At 42.3% G+C, this 15,151-nt stretch overlaps 1 protein-coding gene across 5 annotated transcripts in view; it reads right to left on the bottom strand.

The window, feature by feature from the left end:
- Positions 1 to 15,151, bottom strand: part of LOC120821761 (actin-binding LIM protein 3) — a 29,390-nt gene that overhangs the window by 6,460 nt on the left and 7,779 nt on the right. For 2 of the 5 annotated variants that reach the window (XM_078105225.1, XM_078105221.1), the window contains exons 3-14: positions 12,485 to 12,668; positions 10,717 to 10,829; positions 9,896 to 10,022; positions 9,451 to 9,544; positions 8,955 to 9,042; positions 5,278 to 5,336; positions 4,509 to 4,589; positions 3,962 to 4,117; positions 3,785 to 3,814; positions 3,349 to 3,460; positions 3,013 to 3,117; positions 1,473 to 1,523 (exon numbers count right to left, since the gene is read on the bottom strand). In XM_078105225.1, coding sequence (XP_077961351.1) covers positions 1,473 to 1,523; positions 3,013 to 3,117; positions 3,349 to 3,460; positions 3,785 to 3,814; positions 3,962 to 4,117; positions 4,509 to 4,589; positions 5,278 to 5,336; positions 8,955 to 9,042; positions 9,451 to 9,544; positions 9,896 to 10,022; positions 10,717 to 10,829; positions 12,485 to 12,668 — 1,200 coding nt within the window. The remainder of the gene's footprint in view (positions 1 to 1,472; positions 1,524 to 3,012; positions 3,118 to 3,348; positions 3,461 to 3,784; positions 3,815 to 3,961; positions 4,118 to 4,508; positions 4,590 to 5,277; positions 5,337 to 8,954; positions 9,043 to 9,450; positions 9,545 to 9,895; positions 10,023 to 10,716; positions 10,830 to 12,484; positions 12,669 to 15,151) is intronic. The other 3 variants (XM_078105222.1, XM_078105223.1, XM_078105224.1) reach the window with 3 other exon arrangements.

The following is a 15,151-nucleotide window of genomic DNA, read 5'->3' on the forward strand; positions in this document are numbered from 1 at the left end:
GAACATGTTTTGAAAATTGGGATCGGTTTGCTTATTTATTGTTGGTGTGAAAAGATTATTCTCTTTTAACGCTTGCGTATTTTCGCGTTTGGTGAAAGAAAAGCGGGACAAAGTTGACAAATTAACTTACAGGCTCGACAGGGGAGGGAGGGAGGCAGGGATGGGGGAGGAGAAGGGATCAAAAGCAAGAGAACAGAGAATGAAAAGAGGTCAGAGGAAGATGAGATGGGGTGTGATGCACAACTTCCAGTAAGGAAGCAAAGTTGTCAAGTTTCCTTGTGGGGATGAAAGGAGGCAATATCTCAGGGGAAATTGTTGAAGGGGTTTTTCGTCTTTGGAACTTTCCGAAAGTCCGAACTCAAACCTAAAAAGTGATCTGTCCCTTGGTTGTTTTTTGTGCTGCCATTTAAAACAAAGGGAATCACATAGACTAATGCATATATCAATGTTTCATGTTTCACGTGCACGTCTCGAGACAGACCCCTAAACCCTAATCCTGTCGTTATTGTTCCATGAAAAAATATAACAGAATAATTCAAAGAAACCAAAAGAATCCCCTTTCATCTGCATTTCACAAACCTTTTTAACTTTCTCAGGTGTTACGTCTAACAACGTAACCAAACGGCTCTAAAAAGTTGTTTTTGAGCAGGCAGAGAGTTTAGACTACTTACATTATGTTATGAATACACATCATATGTACCCGATTATGGAACTGTTCCTTAAAATGAAAACTGCTCTACAGGTGATGTGCTGTAAATTCCAATCCATTCACAGGGTGCAGATCACAGGTTGCCAGCTCAGCGTAAATCATCCAGAGGTGATTCTGAGGAACTGTTTGGACCCGCCACCTGAGCGCAGATGGATCACCTACACACTCAGAGTATCGGCGCCTTTTGAATCCTCAATTCAATACGTGGGTTTAGTTTAGTTTTTAGTCATGTCGGGTCACAGTAATGTGCCCATTTCTCAGACAATGAGGGACGTGCTGCGGGGCGGATGCCACAATGTAACTTTTTCTTTACCGTTTACCGCAACCCTTCCGACATTTCTCAGAATGTCCAAATTAAAAAATATCCTCAATTTTAAATCTGGTGGCATTATTTGATATAGACGTATATATAATGTGGGTAAGTATGATGCTTTAAACGTGTGGACATTTATCTTCCAGATTCAAATCAGAATAGTATTGATCTACTGAGCGACTAACATTTAACATAAAAGCAGACGTGATGCTCATCATTCCTGTGCAGGCAAAGAGAGAATATTCTCCCACTTCACTCGAACTACTTTTCTTTGGAACAGTGAATGTCATAAGAAGCACCAGATGTTAGATCTCATCTTTTCCCAAGCAGATTTCCTCAAGTCAAACAAACAGAAGCATATTTCATCCTAAAAGGGCATTGGCAAGCAACTGACTAACTACGGTAAATAGCCCCCCAAAAAAAGCGCAACGCAGCGAGGAATCGACTAACCTCTTCTCTTATAGATGGGGGGTTTCCGGTAGATGTTGGTTTCCTCAGAAGCTGAGAATGTAAACAACAACATAATGAGTGTGGAGAGCAAAGGGAACAGTGGAAGGGGAGGAAATCTGGATTTCCTTTCCTAAACACGTCCCTCCAAATTAGTACGATGCATTCACAGTCTCCTTAACCGTAAAGCTGACAGCACTGGTGATGAAGTGCTAAGGCGGCGGCAGAGCCGTGCATCCAAGCTGATTGAAACAGATTCACAGGCTTATTACTGGAAAGAGCAGCAGATGGCACAGGAATAAAGAAGAGGGAGGAAAGCAGTTGAAGGGTGGATAGAGGGCTGCAGAGGAAAAGATAAAGATTTAGAGGTGACAGCGGCATGTGGTTCCTTGTAGTTTTTGTTTGGTAGATTATTCTGTGTAATCACTCATGTAGGAGTTGCTGAAAAAGCACTACAGCAACACATTATAGTCAATATAAGAAATGCATGGTGTCAGGAGCTGCAATTAAAAAACTACAGCAAAAGGAAACAAACATGAAAAAAAAATATTTCCAACTCCTGCACAGTGTGCCATTAAATCTGCCACAGTTCCAGGTCCGAATCCCAGTGGGATATCCATACTAAATCTGTAAGCACTCTTGATGCTGTGGGCACTTTATATAAAAGCATTTACTAGATACATTTTTCTCCATGTTGAAAAGCATGAAGGGAGTGATGTCGCAGAGACTGGCAAGCAGTAGCAGCCCCGGAAAAAAACTGGAGAGAAGGAACATGCAGTGAGGAAAGGACTAAAGGCAGCAGGAGGAAAGGATGGAAGGAAACCAAATGCACAGCTTGCATTGAAAAGTAAAGGCCTTTTAAAGTGAAACATTTGGGGAAGATAATATGGAAGGTTCATGGAGTATTTAAATTAAATTACATTAAAGAGCTCATGCAAAAGCTTGGATCAGAAAGATAAATTAGACAGACGTCCTGCTGTAGAACAATCTTCTGCCAATTCTACAGATGGATTGGAACAAGATGGTGTGTAAAATGTTGTTGCCATCGAAAAATCAAACCAAGAATATTTTAATTATTCTTTTACTTCAAATATGAAGTAAAAGGGGGAGGGGGGGGCACAATATTACACAACCCAAGTGTTTTTATTTTCTTGAGTTCATTCCAAACCTAAAGATTCCATTAATAATAAAACAGATGAAAACAGCTAAAAAATATAAAAAGATATTGGGATGAAGTGATTATCAAAACTGTATTTCTTTGTACGTTTATTTCCCCAAAACATTTAAATTCCATATTACCCTGGTTAAAGGCTCTCTGGGAATGAGAATGTCGAATGTTTGAATGAATGTTTGAATGAATGTTTGTATTCTAGGAGAGAAGCTGGAGTTGATCTGGGCTCAGGGTACTTAAAAACACTCAATGGTTCCTGACATCGGGCTCTCGGTATGAGTAAATGTTTGCAGAGTGGGTCAGTGGCAATCTATCATGGGCATTTTCAGGTTAGTAAACAGGTCAGGGGTCAGCGGTACAGAGGGGGCCTACCTGGTACATGGAAATGCTTGGGGGCTTGGAAGGAGGTGGTGGTGGGTGTGGTGCACCTGGGCTCAGGCTGACTGTAATAGGGTGAACTCCTGCCACTCTCACTGCCTACAACCAGCGCAGCCAATCACAGTGAGGGAAACCAAAGCGTGAGCAACAGAATGGCCCATGTCCCCAAACAGACGGAAAAGACAGATAACCTGAATATTTACATGCATGTCAGCGTGTATGGTTTCTAGTCAGGGCTGCTGCTGGAACGGGGCGTGACACTCAAAGAGCTAATTGGACCTCATAATGTCTCTGTGCATATGTGTGTCTCTGCATGAGTGGGCACATTACCGGGGAGATAACAAGGCAGCGGGGAGCCTCCGTGGCGACTGTGGGCAGGGGAGTCAGTATGAGCGGAGCTGGAGGAACGCCTCGTTCTCACCTCCAAACCATCCAAGAGATCCTGGATAAATATATATACAGAGAGAGACTATCTTAGAGAATGTGCTACTCTAAAGGAGTGAGGAGCCTTTTCAATTAGGTTGAGAGCAGTTTCTTTACACACATAAACAAACAAACAAACAAACACACAGACACACACAGAGACCTTCAATTTCACGCTGTGAATGAACGCTTCGAAGAGAAGTTGTGATTAACACTGAATAAGAAGCTGTATTTAATAGGGCTCGTGTTTGGCTGCGGATGGTCGATCCACCACAACTGTCCCGCAATTAGCTTTCAATGGCGCTGTTTTTGATTACGGTTCAAAGCAAACGTAACTACTTACATGAGAGTATGGCGAAGAGGAGCCCAATGACTAGATGAGAAGAAAAACATATCATTGTTATTGTTATTATTGGTGGATTTCCTTCCGGTTGACTTTTGGTCAGAAAATAAAAACTAGCCCGCTGTAACCTTCGCAATTGATTAAATTGTGTGTCGGTGTTGGTGTGTGTTTGTGTACCTGTACGCAGCTGTATCGCTCCAGAGTGTCATCTGAGAGGTGTGTGTGCGCGTGGTCGGCCTGATAAGGGATGATGTCCGGCCTCTGGACGTCATGTATGCGTTTGACCCTGGGCAGAGCTGCAAGCCGCTTATAGTCCGAAACATCAGCTTTAGACTGGAAGAGACAGAGAGAGAGACAGAGAGAGATGTATGATACACAAATACATTTTGTGCAACAACAGAAAATACAGTAAGTTATTATAAACGTAAACAGACACTTGGTAGACTTGCAGATACACAGAAAAGAAAAGAGAAAACAGACTGACGGGTCAGTAGGTCACATCAAAATTTTAAATTTAAAAAGCTTAAGACCGATTAAGGGACATTGGGGGAAGCAAAGAGGACAGACATGTGGAAAGATTAAAAGACAAACTAGCAGGAGAGAGATGGGAGACAGAAAGACCTTTGTGTTCTGTCACCGTGGGTCATATTTTGATTGACAGCTGTGACAGCTGAGGGCGTCACCGTGGCATTCTTAGCATAACCATGGCGACGTCAGCACTTACACAGATGAGCCGGCGAGGGGAGCCGAGCAGAGGAGAGGAGCCGGGGGGAGTAATGGACGCCGTGTCAGAAGTGTGTCTCAGCTGGTAGGACAGACGAAAAAGAGTCAGAGCGAGTCTGAGGGTCAAAGGCGAGTTCGCTCAAACGACATGTCAGTCCACTGTAAAGATGTACAACGACATTACACCGCTCTGTGCGCTCCCGTGAGTCGGTCCTGTGTCGAGTTCTGCACATGCACACGCTACACAACGGTAACTGTGCGTCTTTGAGTCCTTGTGGTTTTTAAACTACATGACTGACCCGGGAAGAAAGGTCACACAGGAATTGACACGGGCAAAATCCTGCTAGTCTCATGCTCTGATTGGCTGCAGCTACCTCATGCCGTTAACTGCAGAACCACAAATTATTGAGTATTATTTATGATTAAAACAGGGTTACGAGTTGTTACAGCTCAGAAAGACAACAGTGTCTAAGGCCGGATAACTAATCCTTAGCTTTGAGCCGTGCGCATCCTTCTTAGGTGTAAATAACAAACAAATAAGATCGTTGTTAGGTACTTTGCATGAGGATGAGCCTGCATGTAGTAAATATAAAAAAGTGTGTTTCCGAAGACCAAAAGGCATGGTCTTAGTTAGTTTCTTATAATGCAAAGAACATTTTATCTAGTAAACCAACAATGTGAACATTTCAGACACAGAGAAAAGAAAAGAGGGCCGAACCAGAAATAGAGAGAAATGTCAGGGGGTCGTGGATATTTTCAGTATTGCTCACCCTCAGTTTTCTCTCCAGCCGAGCGGCTTCTTTACACACAGGGTGCCAAACTTCTGAACCTGAACACAAACACACATCATTTTAGCTCAGTTTGTTTAGCGTGTGTGGGAAGCTGCCACAGAGTTTTATGGCATCCAATGAAGAGCAGATCGGGTTCTCTCATGTGCGTCCTCATCAAACGACGCACATGCACGAGGACGTGGAGGCCGTCTGAGGACGCAGGATTTAAGAACGTCTCGTCTCCTCACGCAAATACACATAGAGCGAGATGGAGATTTCGGCCTTGCCTGGCTGAGGGGATTAAGTAATTGTAATGTAATGTTGGAGAGGCCCCCATTTTCTTCCAAACGGAAACATTTCAGCAACTGTTGAACGGATTGCCATGAAACTTCTTATCAGCCATTCATGGTCTTCAGGTGATGAATCCTACCATTTATGCTGATCCCATGACTTTCCACCATGCCACCATGACTTCATTTGTCCTCTTGAGTGAAATAAGTCACTATTGGACAACAACATGGACCGCTTTACGATTGGGTACACACATTAATGCCCCCTTCAGGATAGATGTAATTGCTTCGGTGATATTTCAACCTTCCTTCTAGCATCACCATCAAGTAAAAAATGTCCTTTCGAACACTTTTGGACGGAGGAGTAAGGATTAATTTTGATCAACCAGGTCATATTTGCCCAAGTGCCAGATAGTCCATGAAATCCATTAATAGTCGAGAGAAGGCAGACATCACTGCAGCTGATACCTGCATCACTGGGAGCCATAAGCACTACAGATGGGAGGATAACATGTATTCTAGATTTCTGAGATAGTGATCATGGTAAACTATATATACATTGAATACTTAGCTAAAAGCACAATTAAGAACTACATTTCTCAAAAAAATAAATAGACCAAATCATGCAGTCTTGTGTTAAAGAGACAGTAAGTGTCAAAGCAAAATACATAAAAGAGATGCTACACAAAATAAAACATTTACTCGTTATTTATTTTTTATTTAGAAAAGTTTATTTATTGCATAAACTGTGCATACACATGCTAAACAGAAACACTGCTTTGACAGAATTTTGCTCAGTCAACTCTCAAGAAAGCTTTTTTGAATTGAACTGAATTGAACAATAACAAGCATCGGCCTAAAAGAAGGAGAAAAGAAACAAAAGCTAATGTTACCTCTGAGCAAAGATAAAGAAGGAAAAAAAGCTCACAGTTTGTACTCATAAGCATAACAACCACTAATGTCAGGGTACTATATGTGTCTAGAGCTAATGGTGATGATAGTAATAAATCCCCTTTGAACACACACACACACACACACACACACACACGTTTTCTCAGGCCTTTGGGCAACGCAGGAACCAAATGGGCTCAGTTAGCAGATCATGACTCTAATGTACAACTACTATGAACACCATAAATCTGACCTGCACACGCGCACACGCACACACACACACACACACACACACACACACACACAAAATCAATACTGTAGACGGGAACAATGCGTGGTGATTCAGTGCACCCCCGTCCCACCCACACTCCTCAAGTCTGCTGCCAAACAGATGTATGGCCTCGGACTGCAGATCCTTTATCTCCTGGATGAGGAGAATCTAAACGGTGCAGAGAAAAGGAATTCAATCCAAAACATCATCAGTCCGGAGACGTTAGCTGCCTGAAATTTGGTCTCAAATATAATAGATATTCTCGTTCTTTTCATTCAGGAATTAAGTCTCTTTAAGACTCTTGCGTTAACTTGATGAGCAAAATGAGGGCAGTGGAGAACTCTTTATCATATATTCAGAGGATGAACGTAGTCCATAAAAACAGGAATGCAATATTACCATTTATGTTGTGTCATTTGAAATTCTAATGCTACAGAGCTGCAAATATATAAATGGCCCCCCGGAGTTTGTTTTCTGCTGAATCATGCAGAGGAAGCGCATACGCATCAGACCAATATTATCAGCCTGATATGTACAATGAATGCTTCTTTAAACCTCCTACCGTCTGTTGCCCCTTCTTTTTGTCAAATGAGACTTTGTTGAGAGAGTAAGAAAAGAGTTACCGTCATTTCGACTGTAAACTGGAGGTTATATAACACACGCGCTTCATCAGATGTTTGGGAAATGCTGAATCATAACAACCCTCCTGACAAAACATTGATCCATTATTGTACATTAAACATTCATGGTTACTTCATTAAATAATTCTCCACCTCCAACACACAACTTCTTATTCCAGACATGTTTCACGAGATTGATTGCACGTGTGTGCGCATGTGCATGTGCATGTGTGTGTGTTGTAATCTAGTAATCATAAGCAGTGAGTGTAACCTCGCGGCAGCTCAAGCCAACCTGCCTTCATATGCAGACACACTAATGTGGTCTCAGCTTTTCAAGCGGGTTCACTGTTGTGCACGGGAAGTTGAGCCGGTATGTTCTGCGTGTCCGGGCAGAGATTAATACACACACACACACAGACCTCGATTCCAATATGCAAATGTGTAGTTTTACTGTTGTGAGCGGGTGAGCAGCAGAATGTCAATGAGGTGAAACGGGAGGCGTCTACTTGTGTGGCCTCTGTGTGTGTTACCTCATGTTACGGGACAGTGGCTCTCCGTTTAATCTGGATTCAACTCAGTCATCTGTGCATTCGCTATTTGAATTTCTTAATTCACTTTCAAACTTATCTCAAGGAAACATTCGGGCAGTTTAGAATTTCAGTACGCTTACGCTTAGGCTTGTTGACTGTTTACAAAACCATATCTCCTTTGTACAGTATGTACACGTCATTGTTCTTCTGCCTACTTGACGCATGTATTTATTTGTTAAATGTTCACAGCCAACAATTTTGCATGTATTTACCCTTAACCGTGGTAGAGGTCAACGTTAAGGTCAGGGAAAAAACAGGGAACTTAATGATGCCGCCTAATCAAAGTTTGGCAAAATATATTCTTTATTTGCTTAATTTGATATTATGGCCAATAGGCTACGAGTAATCTGTAGGACATGAGGTTGTTTATAAGCCGAATGCACATAAATTCAGTTTTTATCCCACATGGACAAGAAGGTTTGCCAGTTCCTCGTCTCGACCTATATGAATGCACAAATAAGCTTATTAACTCTAATTGCTATCATCTCATTTGTAAAACAGCTCCTGGATGATTCAATTTAAACATCCGGCAAAGTCTGTTTCATTCAGATTAATTCTGTCGGTGCCGGTGCAGAGTAATGGGCACGCCGGACGCGGAGGTTGAGCGGTAATCGACTCCAATCTTTGTGTGAACAGAGGAAACATCGGCTGGGGGAAGGTGTGTGCAGTTGTGTGTCTTTACCACTAAAGTAAAGACTGTTGTGTGTGAGCTCAATAGGCTGTATGACTGCGCTTTGGGAAAAGCAGTCACTTATCTGGTAACCATATATTCTACAGCTCTCTAACCCACACACACAAACAAACGCACACACACGTACAGGTAGGCACGCGCACACAAGCTATCTGGTTTCTTTCTGTGCTATCCTATTCAATTTCTATGTATGCAAGCTATATATATATATATATATATATATATATATATATATATATATATATATAGCAAAACCGAAAAATCCATTCTATTAGTTTTACACATGTTGTAATAATTGTTGAGCACTCTCCCGTCTCCCCTCACCTGTAAGGTACATCTCCTCTCCTTCCAGGAACATCATGTGACAGCGGGCACACCTGGCACAGCTGGGGTGGTATCGCTTCCCTCCAGCCTATCAGCAGGGGAGTGAGAGGAAATACATAAGGCCAGAGAGAGAGAGACACTACTGCCGATGACACAAATGAGGAAACCAAAAGAAATAGAGAATAAGAACGAGGACTGAAGAGAGAGGCAGAAACTAAACAGGGATGAATGCGGTCGAGGAGACGGGAGAGCGTCGCTTTGTTGGTGTTGCAAAGCTGCTTCGTCGTCAGTCACTTCAGTCATTGACAGAGAGACAGCTGCGTTTTTTAGCGGCTTTTTATAGACCGACACACACATATTGCTGTACAAACCCACTCTTTACTCCACGAAAGACACGCACGGACCTAAAATACGCACATTCAACCTCTTGTTCCCATCTGTCTAAAGCACACACACACACACACACACGTATCCACACATGGAAAAGTGCGCTCACCTCCAGCACTCTGCCGCTGATGAACCTGTTACAGCTGTCACAGCGGATACCGAACTGAGTGTGGTAGTCAGTCTCACAGTACGGTCTGCCATCCCTGATAGGATGGGCAAAAAAGCATTTAGAAAACAAATTCACCAGCTGGCTTCGTGCAACGGCTCCACTACCATGTGTCCTGTAACACATTGCGTCGCATGCAAGATTCAGCAATGAGCAAAAACAAAGATTTTGCATTGTGACTTCCGAGTAAAACAGTGTGTAGTCGATTAAAAGACTGACGGAATAAATGTGTGTTCTTGTCTTATATTGTCAAATAAATAATACATGTGATGGGGAAAAGAATCCATTAGAGTGCTGCAGGTAGCTTTCTTAAAGCACATAACTTCAGACATGAGAGAAAAAAGTGATGTAGGCTCAGTCGAGAATGGACATACATTAAGCCACCTACTTGCTGATGTACTCTCCAGTGAGCGCACAGCCGCATGTACGGCATCGGAAGCACGTGACGTGCCACTGTCTCTCCAGAGCCAGCAGAGACTGTCCCTGTTTGATCTCCTCGCCGCAGCCTGCACAGTCTAGAGGAGCGGAGAGGAGAGTCAGGAAACGCAGCGATGACCTCGAGGGGAAGACGCGATCGGCTTCCACATTCTGAGCTGCCTCTCTGTCCTGATCTCTCCTTCCTTTCTGCAGCTCACTCACTTTTTTTTGGTCATTTAAGTCCCGCTGGCTTCGCCAGATGGAGCTAGAAGAACCAGGCTACAACGCTACCTGCAGCAGGCCACCTTCTGTGTGGAGGCATGTGGCGGGGGGGGGGGGGGGGGGGGGGGGTGTAGCTGCAGATGTGGTTATCTCTGGCAGCGTGCTGCAGGCGTACATCGAGCCTCTTTTGGGTTTTCTTATTTTCATTCACTGCTACATACACCTTCTTCCTGGTTTAAATGTTCAATGTGGCAATTTAGTGGATTATTCTACAGGTGAAAATAGTCACCAACAAGTACACTATTTACTGAAGTTGGAGTAAAGATTTTTGTCTCCAGTACAAATCCAGTGCTGTAGAACTCGAGATTGATGTGACCCGGATCCCAAAACTGTGTGGGTTCGAGTGTCAATGTGATGATCTTTCAGGTCTGGACTCAAAATGTGAACTGATTTGAATGCTGGCAAGAAGCTTAAGGTACCACAACTACATTGTTTTTGACGTGAATTATCCCGAAAACCGTGTGTTTAATATTCAATGTGTGTGCGTGCGTTTGTGTGTTTGTTTCTTACAGCTTGGTCCATGGACCTTGACGGGCTTGTCGTTTCTCAGAGTGTGTGAGCATCGCTGACACACACACTTCTTTCCACAGAAGGTCACTTTGTCTCCAATTGGGAACGCACTCCTGAAAACACACACACACACACACACACACACACACACACACACACACACACACACACACACACACACACACACACAGAAGACTAAGCAAAAATGGTTTTGCAGAAATTCTTTTTTCTACACAAAATAAGGTTTTGATTCTTATCCTCTTTAGAAAGTATTCGTCCATGCGGACAGAGGGATTTATCACAATGGATTTGAATGAAACGACAGCCGTATTATTAATGCAAGAAGACATTAGAGCAGAGAATCATGAGTAAATGTCTTTTGTCCTGAGGGCTGAGCCATGGCCATATAGTGCGAGGGCAATGCCGCCACGGCCGAATCCGATGGTTTAATTGTATATAAATGTGTCACAGCATCGTACTCGGATAGATAGAAGATAAGAGAACTGCAGGACGGGCTTATAAATGATAAAGATAAAGCCCCTGCTGTTCCACAGTCGCCTCAGAAACACAGAGAGTTCATACTTGAGCAAGTGCAAAAGTACAAATGCGATTCAACATTTTTTTCTCATCTGTTTAGTTGCAGGAGAACGAGTTACATGTCAAATTGTCTTGGATGTCAGAATCAATATACTGCCCGGATCTATATTATGCTTTCTTCTGGTTTTAGCTGTACAGTCTGCACACATCAGAGGTTGTTGTGAGAGCCTCATTTCAGTAAAACCCATTTCAGAGACACCATTTTATTGCATTTAATATGCTGACACAGTCATTTTTTAAATGAATACACGTCCACTTTTCAGTACAGTGGGTTCTTTTTCAACCGAGTTGGTGCAACACATACACATAAAACAAACACAAAAGGGAGGAGTAGAAAAACTGTCAATATAAGCAACCCAAAACCGAATGATCCATGACCACATCTCACACACTGACTCTCAGGTTTCCTTTTACATTATCATATTTACTGTGCAGCTCACGTCACATTCACCGGCCCTTTGAGTCATTCCCTCCGGCCTCAAATGAACTGACCGGAAGTCAGTGCAACATTGACTTGATATATAAGAAATAAAGTGAGAGCAGCATCCTGAAACCAACATTAAGCACATGTGAAGGGATTCATCTTTGTTGGATCTTGATCACTTCTTAGCTACACTTATGGACCTTCATTGATACGTCGAAAAGTATTGTACTAATGGGCAATTCCAGTCACGTTATTTATATTTAAAAAATACATTAAATAAGCATTGATGGTTGTTCAATCTCTTCCTACAGTCTTGTAAGAGACTTCAGTTGCAACCTCTGGGTCTGAGAATCAAAGCCTTTTAGGGAGGAACTTATCTCGTCCATCAGAGCAAATCCTCTGGGGGTAAATCCTCTGGTTGCATCAGAAAACCTCACTTCTCACTTGATTTATTACCTCAGTAAAAACAGTTTAGTTAAACGTGTTCACATTTGGAGTAAAATAGCAGAATATGCCAGTGGATACCTTATGATCTCTAGGTTTGTCCTGTCTTGTAGTTGCAGTGTTTACCCTACCATTATAACAGCCACACTTTTTAATTTCACTCCATTTCTACTACTAATACTACTATTAATGCAACGACTGTTTCAAATCGTATTATCATTTTTCAATATTTTAAAAGGAATTACTAGAGCAGAACAATGGATGTTTCTTAATTTGAGGGAAGACATTACAGGACGATGTTACCTGCAGATGCTGCAGACAAAGCAGTGTGGGTGGTATGTTCTCCCCAGTGCAGACACCACCTCCCCAGTGATGTACTGGTCACAGCTGTCGCACTGGGTCCCGTAGAGCCGCTGGTAGTCCTCTGTACAGATGTACTCGCCAGAGTGGTGAAAGAAGCCCGAGCGCACCAGATCACAGCCACAAACTGGGCTCACGGAGAGAGAAAAAAACCCATGAATCATTCATCAGTTCAAACGCAGGGACAGAAAGTGGTACTGAAAGCTAGAAACGCTAACAGCACTAACACTAAAGAAAAGCAAATATACGGGGTTGGTCAGATAAGGAGCTCTCATGTAATTCGTATTACCTATAATTAAATAAATATGTATGATAAGTCTGTATGGTTAGCTTACTCTGAGGTGAGACAGTGAGTCATATGAGCTCACTATTTCATTCTTTTTATTTAACAATTATTGCTTTGTTACTTTTTTCACTTTTAGCTATCTGTTATCTGGTAACTATCTCAAACGAGTATCCTTTATTATTACTTTTAGTTGACATTCACCACCTTCAACTGTTTATCCATAGGCAAGGTTACCAATTTAAACGGCTTATCCGTTATTTCTAGCAATTCTTGGCTGTTCGTAATTATTTCGTAACATTCTAAATCGACATTTTTGCGATCTATGATAGGAAGCTTAATGCAGCAGGAACATTTAACTATATATCAATACTATTTCTATTGTACGCAACTGGCAAGTTTGAGGGTAGTTAACTAGTATTACTAGTTTTACTAGTAAACACACACATGGCCAGTATTCAGCGTGTGTGTTTCACTAGGGGGTGTGTGTGTGGGGGCGGGGGGGGGGGGGGGGGGCGTGGGGGGCTAAGAGTGCAATCTGTTGGTCCTTCTGACCTTCAAAGGGTTGAACTCTAATCTGGTTTTGAGGATTAGACCGGTAATCAACTAATCTGTTAAATATGTTTATGTGCATCCATGTGAGCGTTGTGTGATGGATGCATGACCAGGCAAAGGGACACATGAGCGCTCTCACAGTGTTTACTATATGCACTGACAGCTTGATGTATGTCATTTATTTAAGTTCCTTCAGCCAAATGATTGCCTCCGCTGCAGCCCTGTTGAAGGATGACGTGATCTCTGCTGAGCACGTCGGTTAAATCTTTTGAAAAGGAATTGACGGTCCAGCTCTCAGGGAGCTTACGCTCACCGACCATCAGTAGCGTTATAAAGGCGTTATAACACATGTGACTCATGCTGTGAATGGAAGTATAAACTGTGCCAGGATTCACCCGGGAAGTTAGGCATTGAGAAGTCAGCCCGCGGATCGAAATATCTGACGGTGAATTAAAAGTCTGGGCTGTAATTAAGCTAATGGCTCTAAACCCAACGGAGTGAATGGATCCGATCTGATCCGAGCCAGAGTTTTAAGTGGCTCAGACAGAGAAAGACACACCGTGGAGCCAGAGATGTAGTCCAGCGGCCTAGTGTATGTCTATTGGAGCCCACTTGGTCATGAATACAATAAAGTAAGATCTAAATGAACGGTAGTTTAGTTTCCACCTTATAAGCCTGGAAACCAAACACATGAACCATTAGGTTTCCGTTTAGAGAGAAAGGCTTTCATTAAGCACAAGGCCATGCACTCATACCATAGCTTTCAAGCATATTCTTATAATATTAAGTAGATATTAACATGGTATTGATGTTTAATGCAAATTTTTCACACGACATCCATTAACTGTTAACCATAAAAAATGATTACTCTCAAGAACGTCATAATTACAAACCGTACAGGCAGATTGTTGAATGGAGGCAGGTTTTATGTGTCTAGCGGCACCAACAACGAGACAATTCAATTTGCTCTACATGAGACATAAAAGGCATTATCACAGGATGTGAAAGAAACACAAAAACAGATTATCTGGGTAATTTACTTATCATGGCTTGTTAAATTCAAACCAGTATTACAGTACTACTTTTAAGGATTTAACTATATGCCAGAAACACTCAACCAGGATGGAACTCCTTCACACTCCTCGCTGCAGACGGTAGTTTTTACCTGCACGACACGGATGAGACCATTTTCAGCATGACTGTGGAGATTTGTATCTAAGGCGGTGATCTTCCAATACAGACGTGGTGCCTTTCATTTTCATTAATGACAGAATAATCTTCTTACGTTTTTGTTGGCTTGATGAGCGAAATCTTTTTGTTCCTATGGGAGGTAAAACTAGGACATTACTCTCATCGTTTTCAGCCAGTTGTGACATAATTTATAGAGGTAAAGAGACGCTCTTTTATTCTGTTTCCAAGAGGCAAACACTGCAGGAAGATAGCCAGGTACTTTTAATCCTTTTTCGCTGTGCTGATAGTATTCACACATTCATCACTGTCTAAATGGAAGACTATTAAGATATGCAGACTAACAGGAAAGAGAGGGAGCAGTCGAGGCTTGGCTGGACTCCAGAAAGGCCTCTGGTATATTTGGATTTTAGAAAAACTGTCCTCTCAGAACAAAACCTGTGCATGGACATTTTGACTATTCATCAATGCATTCGTAAATTGACATTCATCTTTATTTGACTCATTTTTACCTATTTGCAGGCCTACTGCTCAATTTCTGCTCCCAGTAAAGATTAAAAATGAGCAAATCTCAACAGATTTGC

This window comes from Gasterosteus aculeatus, chromosome 7 (assembly GCF_964276395.1).
Source record: "Gasterosteus aculeatus chromosome 7, fGasAcu3.hap1.1, whole genome shotgun sequence".
Classification (NCBI taxonomy): Eukaryota; Metazoa; Chordata; class Actinopteri; order Perciformes; family Gasterosteidae; genus Gasterosteus; species Gasterosteus aculeatus.